This window comes from Sapajus apella, unplaced genomic scaffold (assembly GCF_009761245.1).
Source record: "Sapajus apella isolate SASKATOON/1434 unplaced genomic scaffold, GSC_monkey_1.0 scaffold47, whole genome shotgun sequence".
Classification (NCBI taxonomy): Eukaryota; Metazoa; Chordata; class Mammalia; order Primates; family Cebidae; genus Sapajus; species Sapajus apella.
The window spans coordinates 3817894-3841161 of NW_022436987.1; the positions used below are offsets into that span (position 1 = coordinate 3817894).

At 35.7% G+C, this 23268-nt stretch overlaps 1 protein-coding gene across 4 annotated transcripts in view; it reads right to left on the minus strand.

Moving 5' to 3' along the window:
- STK33 (serine/threonine kinase 33) overlaps window positions 1–23268 on the minus strand; it is a 193054-nt gene that overhangs the window by 10840 nt on the left and 158946 nt on the right. For all 4 annotated transcript variants that reach the window (XR_004257577.1, XM_032240670.1, XM_032240669.1 and 1 more), the window contains one exon: window positions 4243–4440. Coding sequence is in view for 3 of the 4 variants with exons in the window: in XM_032240670.1 (XP_032096561.1) it covers window positions 4243–4440 (198 nt within the window). In the remaining variant the exon portion in view is untranslated. The remainder of the gene's footprint in view (window positions 1–4242; window positions 4441–23268) is intronic.

The window sequence follows — 23268 nt, forward strand, 5'->3', positions numbered from 1 at the left end:
GGAGCAAGCTACATGATGCAAACACTTTTGAGGTCTCCGCTTATATTACACCCTTTAACATTCCATCAGCCGGAATAACAACCAAGACCAACATTAGTAGGGTGAGAAAATAGCCTTCAACAGTTCTAGTAGGGAGAACTGCAAAGTCACATGGCAAAGGGTATCCATGTACAAATTATTTACAGGAAAGGAATAATTAATTGGAAACAAGAATCTGATCTACCACAGTACCCTAGGAACCTCACCAAATTCAGAGGGCAAATGAGGTTAGAGGCAGCACATTATCACTTTTGAAAATGAAATATCTTGGTTTCTTTACGAGTTTATGCCCACACTTATACCCAAAGGAATCTTGATACAGCCAGGAAAATATATGCAATTTTAGTAATATTCTATATACACTTTTTAGTAATATAATAATGAAAGTAATAATAGCTAACATGAATGGGTACTTACCATGTGCCAAGAGTGTTACACGCATGATTTCACTTAGTCCTTAGTTGATGAGATTATTATTCCTATTTTACAGATGAAAAATGGAGTCCTAGAGACTTGCTCAACATCATAAAGCTTTTAAGTGGTGAAGCCAGATCTGAATCCAGGTAGCCTAGATTCGAAGTTTTGCTTTTAGCTATTATGATATTTTAAGGGCTGTGCTTGGGCACATATGCCATGCTGCAATGCTTCAATATTGGGATATGAAAGTGTGCCACAATTGCACAAGTACCATCATATTTTCATATGATGGCCAATTTTCATGGACTCAGAGAGCTAAAATATAATTTTCAGGAAAAGGAAATTTTTATTTCTCTCAACTAAAATATGACAAAAACGTAAGTATTCCTCACAGAAACATTATCAACATATCAAAGTATTAAATTTCAATGCTACTTAAATCTCAACATTTCCTGTCTTTGAAAAAATGTTTTATGAATACATCACTTCTCAAAATAATTTTTCAAAGTTTCTAAACCACCATGTCTTTCTACTTTCTAGCCTAGATAAAGCAACTGCTACATGTACTATCTCCTACAATACCATAAAACTAGGTTTTCAGTCAAGGAAAAATGATCACAAAAGAAAATAATAACAAAAATCTTCTATTTTCTCTATTTTTTTTTTTTTTTTTGCTTTTTTGAGATAGTGTCTTACTCTGTCCCCCAGGCTGTAGTGCAGTAGTGTGATCTCTGCTCACTGCAACCTCCTCCTCCTAGGTTCAAGTGATTCTCCTGTGTCAGCCTCCCAAGTAGTTGGGATTACAGTGTGTGACCATGCCCAGCTAATTTTTGTATTTTTAGTAGAGACATGGTTTTGCCATGTTGTCCAGTCTCGAATCTTGTCCTCAGGTGATCCACCCACTGGGCCTCCCAAAGTGCTGGGATTACAGCCGTGAGCCACTGTGCCTGGCCCCAAAATCTTCTATTTTCATTAAACAAATTCATTGTGTTAAATAAACAATTTTATGACTAAGAGGATTCTCCATTATGAAGTAAGAATTCCATAATGAAATATACTTTTATTGCATATGGAGGTTTCAGTCCCGTCCTCTATGGTTATGGGGAGGTATACTTTAATTATAGACATTCATTTCTCTCCAATTGTTTTCTCAGCTTATGAATAATGAAAGCATGATACCATTTATCAGGAATCATTAAGGACCCAGTATAAAAAGGCGCACTACTGCAATAAGCACCGATCTGCCGGGTGTCTCACTGGAAGACGAGCAAATGCTATTGCAGGAGTAAAGGTCGAGTCTATCCAGTAAAGCAGATAACGACTTTGTCTTAGGGAATTCAGAGGATTACCAACAGCACAAAACATTCTCTAGATGTCCTCAGCATGTGAGAAACAAGATATACATGAGAGAACATTACTGTCCTCAGAATACCATAACCAAGCAAAGGTAGAAATGAACAAAAGGACGTTGCCAAATGCCAACTATTGAAAGCAAATTTGAAACAAGTGTCATGTGATACCTTAGTCCAAATATGAACAATGAGGAGATGCAGACTGCATGTTTCCATCATGTCCAAAGCATTTGGAACTAAAGGACTATGACTTAAGAGAAGGAGAAAGGTGCTGAGTTCAAGTGCTTTTGTTTTTAACACATCCTCACTTACTCTCTACCAGTTTTCTAAGAGCTCTGCCACTGTTTTGAAAGGTATGATTACTCTGGCTTTTGAGAAATTCCCAAACCTAAGCATGGGAAAGTTCCTTAGAGAACGTTAAGGGAGAGCAAAGCTCCTACCCACCTTGCAATAATTCCTGTTATGGCATTTGTAACAAGTAACCTTCCAGAGTCTGCTTGAATACTTCCAATGATGGGGAGGTGGAGGGCTTGTTACCCACGGTCCAGCCTTTTTCACTGCTGGTGAACTCTGACTACGGAAAAATTCTTCCTGTTGATGAAACCTACATTCCTAAAATACCAACCAATATTCTTACAATTCCTATATTCTTAAAATGTCAACCCACTGGCATAGTTCTAGTATCCACAAACAATTCAAATTCCAATTCTTCTGTTCCCTAGTTGATGTAGCTGAGAACCACATAGCAACTTCCATTTATTTGTGACTTGCAGGGGCGGCTGGAGAGTGAGAGGGGAAAGGTGTGACATGGAGATGGAAAAGGAGACAAAAGACATCTGGTTCACAAGCATATTTTATGTTCAATTCAGTGACAAATAGAACTCAAGGCCACAAAACATGTGTGTATAGCTGTACAGATGTGAGTATTTGTAGATGTATGTATAAGAATATGTGAGTATATGTGTATATGTGTATATGTGTATGTGTGTGCATATGTATGTATATGTGCATAAAATGCCAAGTCAGCCAACAAAAATCTTCCAACTATGTTCAATAAGAAATGCAAACATTGAATTTTATGATATTATTTTTAAGGATATTATTTTATGATATTATTTTTATTTATTTAAAATAAATACAATATTTTATTTTTAAAATAAAATATTTATTATTTTAGCTCATGTTATGATATTATTTTTAAGAACTAAGCATCACAGGAGTTGTTAACATGCTAGAGAGGAAAAAGAGAATTCAATGAGCTTGAATTATCTTTTTCTTCTCTAGTATGTTAACTTATGTTAACAATTTATAGTAAAAATATTATAATCTCAAAATACCTGAATCGTCATGTTATCCTTATTATTATCTAAACATTTGCTATAAAGTAATGAAGAATTCTCAACCACTAAATCAAAATCAGTGAATAGAGCATGCTACCATGTCCCTTTCTGTAAGTTACTGAGAGGATTCTTGGCATGGAGGCGTGTGGGCCAGCAACACTGCACCTCCCTGGTCCAGGGTTTACCCTGGCAGTCCCTCTCCCCACTCCGCCTAATTCTAGGCATCTCAGAATCAGAAACCAGCAACTCCTCACGAGAAGTCTGGCTGCCCCGAGGTGAACACAGTCCCCGCTGGCAGGATGCTCATTTATTAAATAATAGCTAATGTATGTTAATTAGATTTCAAGACAAGAAGGAGAACAAACACATACAGAAAAATTTTCTGCAAACGCAGAAACAAAAAAAGAAAGCAAGGAAGGGGAGCTCTGGGTAAACTTTGTCAGGATATCCAGTTAATAGACCACAATCTAGAACTAATAAAAGTGTTACTCCATTCTACTCATTAAATAGAATAAAACTGTATTCAGAAGTAAAAAGGTAAAATAATAAACCTATATAAAAAGTTTTGGTTACCATAAATTCAGACAAAAATAACTGAATAATATAATAATTATCATTTTCTAAGTAATACATAGAGCCATTCCCAATTTTATAGTCTGGTAAAGTACAAAAATTATTAATTTTGATCCATGGGCCAAATTTGGCATGCCATCTGTTTTTGGGGAGAAAAAAATAGTTGAGTTGGAACATGTCCACATTCATTCATTTGTTGTCTGGGCTGTTTTCACACTACAATGTCAGAGACGAGTCGTTGTGACGCAGACTACTATGGCCCACAAAGCCTAAAATATTTACTCTGTTTCCATATAGAAAAAGTTGGCAGACCCCTGCCCTACATAATCACCAATCTTAAAATAAGCATGTAGGCCATACTGCTAAATCGTGCTAGCCTATAAGGCAGAAATTACTTGCTGTATAATCCTGGGTCTTTGTTTACAAACTAACAAGAAAAAGACAGATTTGCAAAAAAATGTTCCAGGTGTGGTGAGGGTATTTTACACTTTGGAGAAAATGCAGCAATGATTTTTTCCTACCTGTTTTTCCTCCTCTTCATCTGAAATATAATTGGCATCACGAACATTTCCCCAGCGTTGGTAACTTTTCAACTTTTTTTTAGTGGACGGATTATTCTTCTCTTTTGTTGTGTTTTCCTCATCACTTTCCGGGTTATTTTTCCATTCTTTCATCATCTCTAATACATTGGTTGGTCTCACCAAAGAAAGTGTATTGCCCTAATATTAACAATGAATGTTTGGTGTTATAAAGAGCTTAAATAATTGAGACGATACCTACATCATTTAGCGAGATAGTCTCCCAAATTCAGTAACAGTCACATGGAAAAGATTATAATGCTAAATAAATATGAAAACTTCTGATGACCACAGGAGTACACTCCCTGTACTGACATGGCTCACATCCCTTGCATGATATCACTTGTAATAGGTCCAAGTTGAGAGGGGAAATACTCAGGCTTGAAAGAACAATGCAGCTTGTGCAAAGAACACCACACAGGGCAATTTCCTGGAATCCAAAACTCCCCCATAGCACTGTTCTTAGAAAACTGAGAGGGAGGCTGAAAGAACTAAAGGTGTCCAAAGGCCAGTGGTTCCAGTGCTAAGGATAAGTCTCTACAACATCAAAATATCTAGGCAAAAAAATCTAAATTTAGTCAATTAGTCAAGCACTATATCTAAGAATATAGATATTTAATTTGAAATCTCTTACCTATCTGCAAGATTTAAATATAACGTGGTCACTGGATTATAACTGACTTGGTACAGTGTTCTTATCTCAGCATATGACTATACCATACCAAAACTGACCATTTTATATTAACTGTATTTTCCCAAATATAATATCCCATTTAATGTGACAAGAAATAATGATGCAAGCTCAAATGGCCCCTGCTTGATTAGGTGTGTCTTAAATATTTTTGTTCTTACCTCAGATTGTTAGAGAAAATTTAGACAAAAAATTTGAATCACACTTAGATTAAAATGAGAAGTTCAGGTATGGACACAGCTATGAAGTGATTCTAAATGACTCTGGTATGTGGATGTATTGAAATGTTTAGCCTCCATGACACAGAAAACTATGAGGCAGGGTACTGAAGAGTACCCATTGGAATACACTGTTGAGGACTTGTTGAGTTTAACGTATTTGTGATTAAAGACAGAGACAAACACTAAAGATGGAAGGCTAATAACTAAATAAGGATCACTATGCAATTAATTCTCTGTGGTTCTGTCCCCTTGTTTTAAGAAGCTCAGTACTCCTATCTACCACGTTCATAGCATCCCATTACACCTTACACTGGTTCTGTACTTGTTCATCTGCAATCCCAGTCCTCGGTGGCTCCTCCCTGCAAGCCCTCCCTAGGTTAAGTCTTTGGAAACTGTGGTCATCACTAATGCTACTTGCCCAACATTTCTTCCTTCCAGGCTCATGGTAGAATTTCACTTCTCTACCCACACTGGGACATGACCATGTGCCTTACTTTGGCCAGTGATTCATGATTAGAAATGGTATGTATCACTTCTGGGTGAAAACTTTAAGAGATAGTAGGCAATTCATCATGTTTCCAATTCCTGCACTGATCATTACAGAAGCACAGAGAAGTCTGCCTCAGCCTGGGTTCCTGAGTAAGGACAAAGTGAAACAGAACATCCTCCTCTCCTCCTAGCCAACTGGCCATGGAAGGTACTACGACCACTGAGATTTGGGTGTCATTTGTTATCACAGCATAATCTAGTTTACCTTGATATAGATAGCAAAGCAAACACTTACATTCTGTAGATCACCTCTAAGAAGCCAGCCTTAAAGAGTGAGCTCATTGTAAAACCATCACGTACAACAAAATTATAATTACTATCGAGCTCATACGCAACCAATATGATGTGACAGCCCATTTATTTAGGCAGTTCTTGCTCTGCACAGTCCTGATATGCCTGCATTTCAGGCATATCAGGACTTATTACTAATGCTTAAACAGCATTAGTACCCCAAGAGTAGAGTTTACGTTTCAGTCAACATGGTATATGAACGAGAACTGCATAAAGTTCAAACTGCACTGGTACCTCTTCAGTCACAAAGCAAACACATATCATGATCAGTGACCAACTTTGTCACTTCTCTCAAAGGCTGTTGGTGATTAGACATTGGGCATCCACTATTCAGTTTACACATAGACAGCAAAGTGTGTAGTTGTGTTGCCTCCTTGTCTCCCAGGGAATTAGCCAACAAAGATGACAGCAGAGCAAAGAAAATAAAAGTGATAATGCTCAAAGTGAAAACTGAATAAAATATGAATGGAATAATAAAAGAAAAAAGCTGACTCGGAATGCTGACACTACCACCATTCAAAAGAGTATTTGCCAAGGCATAAAAATGATGTTCCCTCTGTCTTGTAAGTTATATGGTAAGAAGAAGGTAAGCACTATTTAAATGAATCTTAATAAGTATTTTATTTTAAAAGATACTTTAATTCTCAGTATTTCTGACATTCTAAATTACAGTGTACTAAATGAATATCAGCATTACTTTTGTCCCATTTCCCTATATATTTATAACCATCAGAGAGTTATTAACATTTTGGCAAAAATGTAAAAGGCATGTAACAATCATAACTTTTCACATTGATCACTGAGATCGTTTTTTCACAGTTTCAACCTGCTCTGCCATTTTACTGTCCTACAGTACTGTACAAAGCACGGATTGCCTACATTATTTTGAATCTGCATCTCTAACAATCTTTCAAATGCCTGGTTCACATACATATACACCCAAGAGCTTGGTAGCTGATATTCTACATGTCTAAAGGACAGTGTTTTAGTACCTGAAGAAATGACCCTATTTATCATTCTATAGAGATTGTGGAGAAAAGCAAAAGATCTAGAATAAGAGTATTATCCTAAATTTTTAGCCCTTTGCCTCCCATACTTTCTTGAGATATCAAGCCTGGACTGGGTGGTATAGAGTCCAGGCTTTCCCTGTTGTCTAAAGTTCATCTGATAACTTACTACACCACCTACTTCTTGCTTGCTAGCAGTTGAAAGATAAATTGTATCAGATACTTGGACTAACCAATAATAAGTGGCCCACAGGAATGTATCATGAGCCTTCTTTCAACAGAAATTACGAATGAAGCAAGCAACCAACCAACCAAAACTGGGGTAGAACTGTAGACGTATACATCACCTCACCATCAGAACACTAACCTCTGAACTCCTTTTACTGGCTACTTCTAGGTGGTCAAATACTGAACTCATCAATTGCAAAGTAGCAAATGGCAAGAAAGCAGCAGCAATAGTTTGATAATCTGAAGCTATCACAAGCAGAGATCCAGCCTTTTGGATAAATAAATTTCCACTTGCTTAACCAACAGATAGCTGAGAGTATTAATTTAACATTGAACAACTAGAAAAATGAAATGCATGGAAGAGAAGAACTGCTTAAATACTAAGATTTGAATTTAATCCCTTAGTAGACAGGCCCCATATTGGAGACCCAATCACTTTTCCTAATCTAAAAAAATATCGCCTTTTAAAGGACAGTGTCTATCAGTGCTCTGTGAACAATAGGTATTTAGTAAGTACTTTAAAATAAATGAATGAATGACATGATGAGCTGGGGTGAGATGGTATGAATCCAAATCAACAAAGCTAAAGGAAACATTCTGGATCTTTAGCATATAGTCATCATTCTCTATTTTTGCAAAGAGCTAGAACACTTTATTTTGTAATGTTCCTAGGAGTAAATTTTTTCAATAGAAAAATGGAACACTTTATTTAAAAACATGTAAAAGAATGGCCAACTTCACAAAATAAAATCCAAGTCAAAACAATGTGGTGCCAATTTTCACCTAATAGATGGAGAAAAATTTAAGTTTGATATTCCCTGTGTTGGTGAGGGTGGGGGGAACAATCACTCTCACTTGCTTTTTATGAGAAGATAAATTAGCAATAATTGATCAAAATGTAAATTGCATCTTCTCTCTGACCAGTAATTCCACTGTTAAAAATTTAGCTTATGTAAACTGACACAGTATGCAAACACATATTTACAAGAACATCTGTTGCACTACTAATATAATAGAAAAGATCTGAAACAATTTAAATATTCACAGGGACTATTTACAAAATAGTAGTTTATAGTTTGGGATAAAATGTTGTTGGTTTTTAATTTAAAAAATTTTTTTAAAACATTTTTTAGGTTTAGGAGTACATGAGCAGGTTTTTTATATAGGTAAATTCGTGTCACAAGGGTTTGTTGTACAGATTATTTTGTAACCTAGTTACTAAGCCTAATATCCAAGTTACTTTTTTTTCTGGTCCTCTCCCTCCTCCCATCCTCCACCCTCAAGTAGGTCCCAGTGTCTGTTGTTCCCCTCTTTGTATCCATGAGTTCTCATAATTTAGTTCCCACTTGTAACTGAGAACATGTGGTATTTGGTTTTTTGTTCCCACGTTAGTTTGCTAAAGATAACAGCCTCTAGCTCCAGCCACGTTCCCACAAAAGACATGATCTTGTTCTTTTTTTATGGCTGCATAGAATTCCATGGTGTGTATGCACCACATTTTCTTTATCCAATCTGTCAATGATGGGCATTTAGGCTGATTCCATGTCTTTGCTACTGTGAAGAGTGCTGCAATGAACATTCATAGGCATACGTTTTTATGATAGAATAATTTATATTCCCCTGGGAATATACCCAGCAGTGGAATTGCTGAGTTAAATGGTAGTTCTGTTTTTAGCTCTTTGAGGAATTGCCACACAGCTTCCCACAATGGTTGAACTATTAATAATTTGCACTCCCACCAACAGTATATAACAGGAGAAAATGGTTTGAGAAATTAATGAATTTATCCTTATTCCAGAAGTACATTTGCAACTGCCTGCTAAGAATTTCTAGTTAGAGGTATAGCTGAGCCTTCTACTTAATATATTCCAAACCACACAACTACAAAGCAAGAAAACTAGAAAACAAACAATAACTTGCATCCATACACCTAGTTTTCCTCCATTTTGTCTTCCTGCCTTCTAACATCTGAGGTGACTGCTATCCAGAGTCTGTGATTAACATTTCTTTGCTTTTGTTTTATATTTTTTATCACAACCATGTGCATTCAAAAAGGAATATTAGCCAGGTGTGGTGTCTCAAGCTTGTAACCCCAACTGTTTAGGAAGATGAGGCCGGAGGACCCCTCGTGCTCAGGAGTTTGAGACCAGCCTGGGCAATATAGGAATACCGCTATGTTACAAAAGTGTATTTTTTTAATTAGCTGGATATAGTGGTACATGCCTGTAGTCTCAGCTACTCAGGAGGCTAAGGCAGAAGGATCACTTGAGTCCAAGAGTTCAAGGCTGCAGTGGGCATGACAGACCAAGGCCTTATCTAAAAAAAGCAAAAAAAGGGGAATATTTTTTGTTTTAGTTATTTTAACTTGATAAAAAGTATTTCACTCCTTGGGACTTCTTTTCACTCAAAATTACACTGTGAGACCATTTGCACATTGTTGTAAGGGAAACAAGTAAACCTTTACTCCTATATTTCATCATGTATGTTTAAAGTATTTTTAAAAAATATGCTTACATGCTTTTCAATTATATAAACATATATTATATATATATTTCAATTACATATATAATTGAAATTGTTCTTGCTCTGTTGCCCAGGCTAGAGTACAGTGGCACAATCATGCTTCACTATAGCCTCGATCTGCTGGGCTAAAATGATCCTCCCACCTCAGTCTCCCAAGAGACTATAGTGTATATGTGTGGGAGTTCAATCAGGGTGTTGGCAAAAGTATTAAAGAAAAAATGTTAGAGGAAGTTACAGAATATAGTCTCAAAGCATTTTGGAAGGCCTAAGAGTTTTTTCTAGAGTTCGTGGCTGAAGGCAGCCTTGTCCCCTTAGTTAAATAAATTAGAGTAGAAACAAAGAAATTTGGGGAGTTTACCTATTTTCTCATGTGGTTCTAAAATTAACCTTTGATCATCCTGGATGGCTCTTTTGAGGGGAGGTTAGCCAGGAATACTACGCACTAATGGTGTTTGTTTTAGGCCTCGGAACCTGTCCTTTAATCTTTAACCTCTAGTGGTGCTGACTCAGAGTTTTTGTCATTTAATGTGTGTTGAATAAAGGCCAGCGAGGCCAGCATGTTAGGGCCGGGCTGTTAGCTCTTTATAGCACTCTCCTCAAGTGCCTTTAACTGGCCACAGGCACCCAGCCCACTCATTCACTATATTCTGTGTGTGAGTGAATTTATTCATCCGTCGTGGTGGTGACCCTAACATACGTGTGCACCACCGCACCTGGCTAATTTTTTTCTAACTATAGAGATGGGATCTTGCTATGTTGTCCAGGTTGGTCTTGAAATTTTGGGCTCAAGTGATCCTCCTGCTTAGGCCTCCCAAAGTGCTGGGATTACAGGTGTGAGCCACTCTGCTGCCCTTTTAAAAATTTATATACATTGAAACTGTTATGGGGTACAAATGTAATTTTGTTACATGCACAGATTGTGTAGTGGTGAAGTGAGGGCTTTAAATGTAACTATTAAAGTGAGGGCTTTAAATGTAACTATTACTTAAATAACGTTCATTGTCTCCATTAAGTAATTCTCACCCCTTCTACTCTCTCACTCTTCCATGTCTCCATTGACTATCATTCCACACTCTATATCCATATGTACACATTATTTAGCTCCCACTTACAAGTGAGAATATGTAGTATCTATTTGTGTCTAACTTGTTTCACTTAAGATAATGGCCTCCAGTTCCATCCACATTGCTACAAGACGTGGTTTCATTATTTTTTATGGCTTAGTATTTCACTGTGTATATATGCCATATTTTCTTTATCCAATCATCCACTGATAAACACTTAGGTTGATTCCATATATTTGGTACTGTGAATAGTGCTGTGATGAACATATGGGCATAGGTATCTTTTTATTAATATATAATGACTAATTTTACTTTGGGTAGATACATAGTGATAGGGTTGCTTGATTTAATGCTAGTTCTATTTTTATTTCTTTGAGAAATATCCATACTCTTTTCTACAGAGGTTGTACTAATTTTCTTCCCACCAACAGTGTATGAGCTCCCTTTTCTCCATATCCTTATCAACATCTTTTATTTTTTGTCTTTTTAATAATAGTCATTCTGAGTGGTGTAAGACAGTATCTTATTGCAGTTTTCATTTGCATTTCTCTGGTAATTAGTGATGCTGAGCATTTTAATTCTGTGAAAAATGACATTGGTACTTTGATAGGGATTGCACTGAATCTGCAGATTTCTTTGGGCAGTTTAGTCATTTTAACAATATTAATTCTTCTAACCCATGAGCATGTGATGCTTTTCCATAGGTTTGTGTCATCTATAATTTCTTTCATCAGTGTCTTGTAGTTTTCCTTGTTAGAGATCTGTCATCTCAGTGATTAAATTTATTCCTAGGTGTTTCATATTTTTGTAGCTATTATAAATAAGATTGCCTTGGCTTTCAGCTGGTTACTGGTGTACAGAAACACTACTGATTTTGTACATTGATTTTGTATTCTTAAACTTTACCAAATTCATTTATCAAATCTAAGAGTTTATTCTGGTGGAGTCTTGAGGGTTTTCTTAGATACAAGAACATATCATCAGTGAACAGGGATAATCTGACTTCCCTTTTTCCAAATTGAATGTCTTTTATTTCTTTCTTTTGCCTGATTGCTTTGGCTAGGACTTCCAGTACTATGTTGAACAGGAGTGGTGCATGCGGGCAACCTTGTCTTGTTCTGGTTCTTACAGAGAATGCTTTCAATTTTTCCCCATTCAATGTGATGTTGACTGTGGGTTTGTCACATATTTCTTTTATTATTTTGAGGTATGTTTCTTTTATGCCTAATTTATTCAGAGTTTTTATTATGAAGGGATGCTAAATTTATCAAATGCTTTTTCTGCATCCATTGAGATGGTCATATTTTTTGTCCTTAATTGTGTTTATGTGATATATAACATTTATTGATTTGCATATGCCATACATAAAAATTAATTCATGATTTAACAAATACCTTAATGCAGGAAACACAGACCATTGTCTTCATTACCTTGGGGGAGGCAAATAATTACTGGGCAGGACACAAAAATATTAATCATAAAAGAAAAAATGATAAATTGAATAAAAAAACACCATTAAGAAACTGGAAAGGCAAGCAATAGACTGGAAAAAAATTATATACATATACATACATATGTATATGTATGGATTTATGTGTAAATTTATATATTAGTTATATATAAATGACATATTTACATATTAATATGACACATACATACACACACAAATGACAAAAGGCCCATATCCAGAATATATAACATATTTCAATATACAATATGCAAATCAATAAGAAAAATATATTAAACCAAATTTAAAAGTTGGGAAATGACTTGATATAGGCATTTCACGGAAGAGGAAATCCAAAAGGTCAATAAATAAACAAAGGTGATCAACTTCATCTGTTGTTTAGGGAGTGCAAATTAAAACCACAGTAAGATACTACCACATGTCTACTAGAGTATCTAAATTTAAAATATACCAATAACAAATATTAGAGGAGATGGGGATCAAAACTAGAACTCTTACACACTGCTGGTGACCAGTACAATTGTTTTGGAAACTTCTTGGCAATTTCTAATTAAATTAAATACTGTTTCACACAGCCATTTCATTTCTATATATATTATTCTTAATGGCAATGAGTGCACATGTCTACAAAGAGATCTGTACAAGAATGTTTATAACAACTTTATTCTAGTAAAAACTAGAAACACCCAAATGTCTAACAGGAAAATCTGATAAATGAGTCTGCTCTATTCATACAAAGAAATACAACATTTAAAACCCACTCTTCACATAACGACCTAAATTTCACAGGTATGAATTAAGTGAAAGAAGCCACAAAACAGCATATATTATAAATGCCATTTATTAAAAGTTCATCAACAGATAAAACTGCTCAATGGTGAAAGAAATCAGAATACTAGGTTATCTCTGAGAGGAGGGTAAGGAGAGTTACTGACAAGAAAAGGGAATAAGGGAACTCTCTAGGGGTATAGAAATGTGTATATTGTTCTGGGTGGTAGTTACACAAATGTATAAATATATAAATATTCACCAGGCTATAATTTTAAAATCTGTGTATTTTACAGTAAGTAAATTATATCTTCAGAAAATTATGACTGAATTAAAAATAGCATTTCATGGCTTTACAGAGATTATATGTAATCATTTTCACTGCTTTTAATATTCTATATAGTTGTTAGACTATATCACAATGTAGTCATTCTTGAATAATGGGCCTTTTGGTTGATTTTGGGGTTTGCTCCATTAGATACTCCTATAAATATTATTGTGTCTGTCTCTGGTATATATGTATATGCAAGACTTACTCGGGTATAGAAGTGAAATTCCTTGGTTGTAGGATATTGAAATGGTTAACTTTACAAGATAACACCAGGCCTTTTCCCAAAGTAGTTGTGTCAAATAATAGCCTTGCCAGCAATGATTAAGAGACACTCTTCATCCCCATCTTTTCCAAGACCTAGTATTATCAGACTTCTTATTTTTTGGTTTCTTTAGGTCAATGAGGTCTTGATTTGTATTTCCCTAAATTCTAATGACATTGAACATCCCCTCACATGTTCATTAGCCAAATGTGTCCTCTTTTGTGAAATATCTGGCTCTGTCTTTGCCCACTTTATACTAGGTTGTTTTTGTCCCCTTTGTATTGATTTGTAAGAGTTACCCAAATTTCATGATATTATTCCTTTTTTTGCTTATTTGCAATACAAAAACCTCTTCCCAATTTATAACTGATCAACTTTTCCTCTGGTGCTGTTTTATAAACAAGAGTTCTTAACATAGACAAGCTAATCCATTCTTTTATGTTAGCGCCTTTGGTTATCTTGCTTTTGAAATCCTTTCCTACACACCCCAAGATGCGGAATATATTCACCTATATTTCCACTTAGAGTGTCAAAATTTTGGTTTTTAATATAAGTCTCTGATTCCTTTGGAGTTGATTTTTGTCTATGGTGTGAAATAGAAATTCAACTTTACTCTTTCTTTATGGAGAAATATTGATTTCAGTTCCATTTATTGAATAGTCCCTCCTTTTCCATCTCATCTTCCATATGGCATTGTCAGAAAAAGTTTCAGATACACCTGGATATGTTTCTGTACTCTGTTTTATTCTGTTTGTCAATAATCATACTGCCCTAATATAGTTTTGTAAGTCTTAGTATCTGGTAGAGCAAGACATTCAGAAATTTCTTGGCTATTTTTTATCCTTTAGTCTTCCATATAAATTTTATAGCCAGCATAGCTTGTGAAATTTTGATTGTATTTATACTGAATATGTATATCAATATGGGAAAAATTAATTTTTAAGTCTCCTGACAAATGATTGTGATATATATTTATATTTATGTTAAGTAGTCTTCAATTTTTTCAATAAAATGTTGTAACTTTTCCCAAGGAGGTCTTATAAATCTTATGTCATATTTATTCCTACGTATTTTATATTCTTTGCTACTATTTTACATGATGTCTTCATTTTTATTATATTTTTATTGTTAATTGCTAGTGAATAGAAGTGCAAATGACTTTTGTATATTAATCTTAAATCCAGCTACCCTTTCAGCTCTATTATTTCTAATAACTTATTTGTAGATTACTATAAATAATAAATTTTATTTCTGCTTTTCAAGTCTTACATCACAGTCTCAAGCTAAGATCAACAATGTCTGAGAAAAAAGTGTTGACTTTCTTGAATATTCTCTATTTTAAAGGAAATGCTTCTCACATTTTCTATTCAGAATGATTATTTTCTGCAACATTTTATCAGGTTAAGGAAGTTTTCTTTTTAATTATGAATATATGTTGAGTGTTATTACAAATGATTTCTCTGAAATGATCACATGCTTTTTTCCTTTAACATATTAATGTGAGGATTTATACTTACAGATTCTGAAATTAAATCATCATTGTATTGTTGGGGATACTCAAGTTGGTCAAGACATATTATCTGTTAATATACATAGCTGCATCCAACTTGCTAATAGTATGTTTAAGGTTTTATATCCATATTAGTAAGGGAAATGGATAGTTTTCCTTTGTTATAATGTCTTGGTCTAGTTTTGTATCCTACAGTTTAGAAGGTATAGTCTTAGGATAAATTAGGAAAACTTTTCTCTTTTGAAGGGTAGAAGAGTTATAAGTTTAAGATGAAAGTATGGTAGAGCTCTGTAAAATCATTTGGGCCTAGTGTTTTGCTTGTAGAAGATTTTGAACTATTGCTTCAATTTCTTTAATAATTAGAAGACAATTCAAGTTTTCTATTTATTTATTTATTATTTATTTATTTCTATTCTGTTTTGTGTAACTGTATTTTTCTAGGAAAAGAATTTTTCATTTTGACTGAGTTTGCAGATATATTCGTACACACTTGGTAGTATTCTCTTATCTTTCTAATCTCTCCTTTATCTGTGGCTATATTCCCTCTTCCATACGCAAGCTATTTTCTCCATTTTTTTTTTTTTTTTTTTTTTTGAGACAGGTTCTTACTCTGTCACCCAAGCTGGAGTGCAGTGACACAATCATGAGTCACTGCAGCCAGCCTTCACTCTCCTAGACTCAGGTGGTCCTCCCACCTCAGCCTTCCGAGTAGCTGGGACTACTACTAAAAATCAGCCAGGCATGAACCACCATGCCTGGCTGATTTTTTTTTCTTTATATGTAGTATTTTCATTATCATTCAGTCCTAGGAATTTAAATTTTTTCTTATTAGGGTTTATTCTTTAACTTACGAGTTGTTTCAAAGCATGTGATTTAATTTCCAGGTATATGCAGATATTTAATCTCATTGTTTACTGAGTTTACCTGTGTATTATTAGAGAACATGATCTGTGTTAACTTTATTAAGGTTTTCTTGCTTCATGGCCTAGGACAAGATCAATTTTGATAAATATTCCACATGTGCTTGAGAACATGTATATTCACTAATTGCTGGGTACAGAATTGTGTATGTGTCTACTAGAATAAGCTTGTTAATAGTATGTTAAAATCATCTATATATTTTTGTTTCTTTGCTTCATATATCAATAACGAAGAGAAGTGCATTAAAATCTCCTAGTATAAGGCCGGGGCGCGATGGCTCAAGCCTGTAATCCCAGCACTTTGGGAGGCCGAAGCGGGTGGATCACGAGGTCAAGAGATCGAGACCATCCTGGTCAACATGGTGAAACCCCGTCTCTACTAAAACTACAAAAAATTAGCTGGACATGGTGGCACGTGCCTGTAATCCCAGCTACTCAGGAGGCTGAGGCAGGAGAATTGCCTGAACCTAGGAGGCGGAGGTTGCGGTGAGCCGAGATCGCGCCATTGCACTCCAGCCTGGGTAACAAGAGTGAAACTCTGTCTCAAAAAAAAAAAAAATTTAAATTAAAAAATAATAATAATAAATAAAATCTCCTAGTATAATGAATTTGCCAATTTCTCCAGGTAATTTTGTCAATTTTTGATATATATTTTAAGGTTATTTTATTAGTTGCATACATTAAAGTTACTATATAATCTTTTTGAGTTGAATCTTTAATCATTATAAAGTGCCCTTCTTTATCCCTTAATGATTATCTGTGTTAAGGTGAATTCAATTGGTATTAATTCCACTATACAGGTTTTCTTCATTGGTGTTTGTCTGATATGTCCTTTTCCATTCTTTGTTTCAATATTTCCATGTCTTTATGCTTCAAATATGCTTCTTATAAATAGTAGAGAGCTAGATTTTTTAAAAAATGCAATTAGACAATATATTTTTAAACAGGTATTTTTAACCAATGTACTTGTAATTATTTCTATATTTGGACTTGTTTCTCCCATCTAAGCCTATTACTGAAACGGGAAAAATTCCGTCATCCCCCTTGCTGGGCATGCGTGTGGGTGTGGCTCACTTCTTCTGTGTCCACAGCATGCAGACGGGCAGGCTGTGGGGCTCCAACCCCAAGGCAGCATCTAGGGATGACTGTTTTATAGCTCCAGAAGCCCCAGTGGGTGTGTGTTACAGGGTGTTCCTTTAGTTTAACTTTCCATAAGTGGCGTGTGTTAGCTCAATTAGACCCCCTGCCCTATCGGAAGGACAGAGGGCTTTCTGTATCCCAGAATTTCTTGCCTTGGTTGGTGTACTGGAAGATTTGATCACACGTGGGCGTGGAGAATGAATGCAAGGTTTTATTGAGTGGAGGTTCTCAGCAGATGGATGGGGAGCAAGAAGGAAGATGGAGTGGGAAAGTGGTTTTCCCCTGGAGTCAGGCAGCTCAGTATCCTGGGCTCTCCTGCGATGGCCCCAGCCTAACTCCCTGTTGTTTAGCAGGTGGATGACTTACAGGCCTGCTGGCTCTCTTGGTGTGCTCTTACACTGCAGAGTGCCTCTCGATGTCCAGCTGCTTGTGTGTCTGCCTGCTACAGTCTTGGGGTTTTCATAAGCACAGGATGGGGGCATGGCAGGTGAGCATGGTCTTGGAAAATGCAACATTTGGGCAGGAAAACAGAAATGCCTGTCCTCACCTAGGTCTGTGAGCACAGACCCAGGGGGTGGAGCCCTAGCCAGGGACCATGCCCTCCACTACCCACTTTGGCCTCCCAAAGTGCTGGGATTGTAGGCGTGAGCCACCATGCCCAGCCTGTTTCCTCTACTTTCTTAGTTTTTCCAAAGATTGATTTATTTTGTTGTTTTTTTTCAAAGAACCAAATACTGACCTTGTTGATCTTTTCTATTCTAGCTTTGTGTTCTATTTAGCTGTTTTTCACTCTTAGTTTTATCTTTCCTACTACTTTATTTGGGTTTATTCTGTTAAAATTCTGGAATTTTAAGTTAGATATCATTAATTTTCAGTCCCTGCCCCCTTCCATATCATTATTATTTCAGTTTGTCCCACTCTATATGTTTTTCATTCCTTCCTGCTTTAAAAATCTGATGCCTCCACAGTCTCCTTTAGCACACTTTCATGCGCTGCTCCTGTGCTCTTGCCTCCTTCCCAGTGCTCGTCATGTGGATATTATCGCGAGTTTTAATTCTGGGTTGTTATGAATTATATTTTCTCTTCTTCTTTGGTCTTGTCTTTTGTTTTTGTATTTTTTGATACCAGCAAAGTCTACCACAATATTTAAAGCCTCTTGCTGCACTTAGCTCTTGCGGCATCTCCTAGATTTGTTTTTCCTCCTATTAAGTACTTCTACCATGTGTTTTAATTGCAGGATTCTTGTGCAAACTCTCTGAACTCTTGTATATTTGAAAATATCTTAGTCATTCCCTTTCATATGAATAGCAATTTGGATGGATATAAAATTTCAAAGTTCTTTTTCCCTTAATACATTTAACATATTACTCCAGTTATTCTTGCATCCAACGTTGCTGCTGAAAAGTAGGATATCAATGTGATTTCTGTTCTTTTTCATATGATTTGCTCATTCTCTCTGGGAGCCTTTAGAATTTTTCTTTTTGATGTTTAAAAAAATTCATTATGTCTATTTGTCAGTTTTTTCTTCTCTTTTATTTGGTAGTCTATCATCTCATTAAAGCTAAGGTCCTTCTTTCTTTAATTCTGATTAATTTATCCCCATTATTTCTTAAAAGATTTACTCCTCCCCGTTTTTTTCTCTGAGACTCCTATTATATGGATTTTGGCACTTTTACTTTTAACCCCATATATATTTTCTATTTTTAATTTATTTATCCTCTCCTGCTTCCTTCTGTATAATGTTCTACAATCTAATCATCTAGTTTTAATATTCATTCTTTAGCTGTATCTACTATTTATCCTATATCACTGCATTCTATATTTCAACTATTTTTTATACCTACTTGGTTCTGTTTTTATTTCTTATTGTTGCTTCACATTATCAACATCTTCCCTTAGCTCTTCTAGTAATGTTCACTTTGTTAATTTTTAAATTCTAGGACTGCATATTCTAAACTCTCTTCTAATGGTGTTTGAAACTTGGCCTCTGAGTTCCTTTTCCCAGGAAGCACTGGCACCTCAAAAGAACAAGGCATGGATCTAGAGCTAGTCCTGCCCCTTGGCCTCAGGAGATCAAGGAAGAGTATGGGGAAGAACCCCAGACACCAAAAATCTGTCCCACTAAGCAACTCCTCAGTTCAGGGTTTCACACATACCCACCTCCTCCTGCCAGGAGAAATAGTCTGAGGAGGAGGCACTCCTAAAGTACACCAGAAGTATTACCCAGCAGTCCTAGAGTTTGGAGGCCAAGAGGTAAGACGTCAATGCCTACAAGTTAATTCCCACCCATTTTCCTTGGCTTCTCATTCAGGCAGGGCTTCAGCAATGCTCTGATTTTATTAATTCAGACCCTTGTGAGGGGTTGAGGATTGGTGTCCCAAAGCAAATGGCAAGAGGCAAAAGGGGAAACTGGGTTGTTTTGTATTTCTGTTTTAATTCCCTGCCTTGGCTGCAGCCTCACCCACTATCCACACAAGCTCAAGATATCCCTTTATCTTCCCAGGGATTTCTCACTCTTCTCTGAATCCTGGTATCATGAAGTTTCTCTCTAAAGTTAGTTCAGGTGTAATCTTCAGAGAAGACACAGTATCCTGGCAGGAACCAGAGCCTCCTCCAGCAGGCCCTTCACTGAGTGGTTTTAAAACATAACTCAAACAACTGTAATGAACTTCGTGACACTACTATGTCAAAACTCCTTCCATTTCTATCCACTTATTTATATAAGGTTCTCAGTGTCCATAAAAACTAAAAACAACAATATAATATGTGGAACATTGTCTCATTCTAACAATAGTAATATTTGATCATGTATGAATGAACTAATTGGGAGGAAGGCAGCCCTATCCATCCACTAAAGCATTTCCAATATAATATTATGTTTAATAATTCTAAAAAATTATAATCATATTCTCTTGATCAATTATATACTACTGATAATAATCAAAAGTCATCCTTAAATAATTTTTAGAAATTACAGAGCCTTAGAATCCCAGGAAATAAAAACAAAAATTTAAATATAAATTTGAACTTTCTTTATAAAATGAGATAAATTATAGGTGATTAATAAAATCCATTCAGGCAAAAATATTATTATATTAGGATAAAAATTCTGTAGAAGAAGTAGAATAGAAACACAAATTCAAAGAGAAAAATGAACAACTGAGTTTCTGTTAAAGAAGAACTTGTTCATAAATATCTAAAAATGAATGAGATGGATGTCCCATATGGGTAAAAAACTGATATTAGCTTTATTTTTAATCATATATGTTTATATGAGAAGTTATATCCCTTGCAATTAATTACATTTATGGTAGAAATTTTTAAAGTTCAACCTAAAAATATCTGAGGAGACTCGCCATTTTTCAAAATTCTTTTTTGGAATAATTCAAGCATAAAAGTTTGAACAGATTGTTCCAAAAACACTTCATTCTTATTCCAATCTACAAAACCAGCACTTCTAGACTTTGTCTCATACCACTTTCCTAGTCACCTAAGAGGCAGTTTTGATTGCTCTTACTCTCTCACCTAACACTTCTACTTAGTTACATAATGTGCTGTTTCTAAGGTCTTCTTTCTCCCTTCTTCTCTGTTCCCACTCACTGCCCTCGTTCCAGTCTTCATTATCTCATCCCAGTCCTACTTCAGTTCTCCAGTTTCTGCTTGCCACCATGCCAACCATACCACACGCTGTTGACAGATAACTCTTCCTGGAGTTCTGTCTGTCGTGGCCAACACTGCATTCATCAACACACTAACTGATAGAGTTGACCTACGAAGAGTCTCAGACACTTGGCCACTTGTTCCCAACCCGTTCCAATGCTCATCCTGTTTCCATTTAGCTCCTGACTCTTGGTTCACCTCCTTGTTAAGACCCTGCTTCTACCCTTTAGCTACAACCTGTGTATATGGGCTCCCTTAAGACCTTCAACTCCAATTTATTTCTAGGAATCTTCCTAGATTCAACTACCTGAGATTCAGACCAACTCAGGCAAGATACTCCGTTTGAATAAGAGTTCTCCCCTCAGAATCTAGTCACTATCTATAGTCCACAGACCTCATCCAAGTCCACCGACACAACCTTCTAAGGGTTACAGGGATACAAGAGAAAACTCACACAAGCACAGCAGTGATCACAGCACTTGAGTACCTTTTAGCAGTAACTCATTGCCAAATGAGTTCAATGTAAAGTCTTAGGGTTTAGAGGAAAAGGGCTCTAACCTTCCTTTTTAGCATAATTTCCCACTATTCTCCTATATGCCTTCTATGGTTACAGAAAAAAAGAACTACAAATTATTCTCTGAATATACTTCATATTTTTTCTATCTTTATGCCTTTGAAAAGTTATTTATATCTAGAATTCTCTTACCTTCCTTGCCCTGACTCCTACGTTAATTTCTATTTTTACCCATTTTTTTAAAGCCAGATCACAAATTACCTCCAACCTTAAGCAATTTTTATAATCCCCTAAAGCAGGGGTGCCCAATCTTTTGGCTTCCCTGGGCCACATTGGAAGAAGAATTGTGTTGGGCCACACATAAAATACACTAACACTAACGACAGCTGAAGAGAGAAAAAATAATAATAATAATAATAATAAATCTCATAATGTCTTAAGGAATTTTAAGAATCTGTGCTGGGCTGTGGGTTGGGCAAGCTTGCCAAAAAGAATAATAGCTCTCTTCTTGGAGATTCAATAGCAGTAGTTATAGTACATTGACATCCTTGTGGATCTATCATTCTCTGCCCGTGTTTTTGTTTTAAACCCTTTACTTAGGCTGTGGGCAGCCTGTGGGCAGGGACCATGCCAGACTGATCCTTGTGTCCTCCACAGCACATAGTAGTTATCCAGTAAATATCTGTTGAATTATTGAGTATATACCATTAATTGAATATTGAGTAAATCTCCACGTTTCCTGGCTCATGAGCTTTTCCTTAACATACTTTTTATAGAAAGCTTCATTAGAGACTCAAAAATATATACATAAGATAATTTAGAATGTATGAATAACTACATGTAGTAAAATAAAGGTAAGATTTAACATATTTAGGATGAAAATATTCAGAAGTAAAATATAACCACCAACAACTGGGCATCAGAAAATTTCCATCTTCTTATACAGAGTATACATGTTAAAGCTAAAGGTCAAAAGCTAATGATCAAAACCAAATAACAATATGTAAATTAATGAACAAAGGCCCTGTTCAGACATTAGGAAAGACTGTTCTGAAATTAGTCCCTACACCTTGATTACAAGTGCTTTTGCAAGGTTATGACTATAAAGCAAAGTACAGACTTACGTGTGGTAAATTAATTACTCGAGAAGAGGAACTGTTTTATTCATCTTTGTTCCCCTCTAGTACCTGATGGATTAAATAAAAAGATACTTGCTCCAATCAATATAGACATTTAAGTGATTGATGTCCTATTTAAAATAAGCCACCTGCCAAGAACTGATGCACTTTAACAATTCTTTCATTTCAAAGAGCATACAACTGTTCTTTACTACTTACTGAAGAAAATTAAAATTGTAACCCCAGATTCAAGTCCACTCACAATTTTCTTTTCTTTCTTAGTCTCACAATTTTCTTTCCTTTTCTGGTCTCATGTCTTACTTCTTTCCTTCAAGCTTCTTATCTGCCAGTCAAATGAAACTTTCTGACTTCATATTTGCTTGCCTCCATACCTCTTGTCATTCTGCAATTTCTTATGTCATTTATCATTTTCTTCCTTACATGGAATCTTATACATAGGTTGTTTTCCTTACTAAGTTGTAAGATCCTTATGTCAAAAACCATGTCCTATGTATTTTTAACTGTATTTTATACCTAGCACTTGGTACCTGGTAGGCATGCGCACGAGCGTGCGCGCGCGCGCGCACACACACACACACACACACACACACACACACACACACACACACACAATGTATTGAAGGAATTAATGTTTGAATACCATTAAAGCTCAAAACTACATTTTGGCAAGACATAAAAGAAAA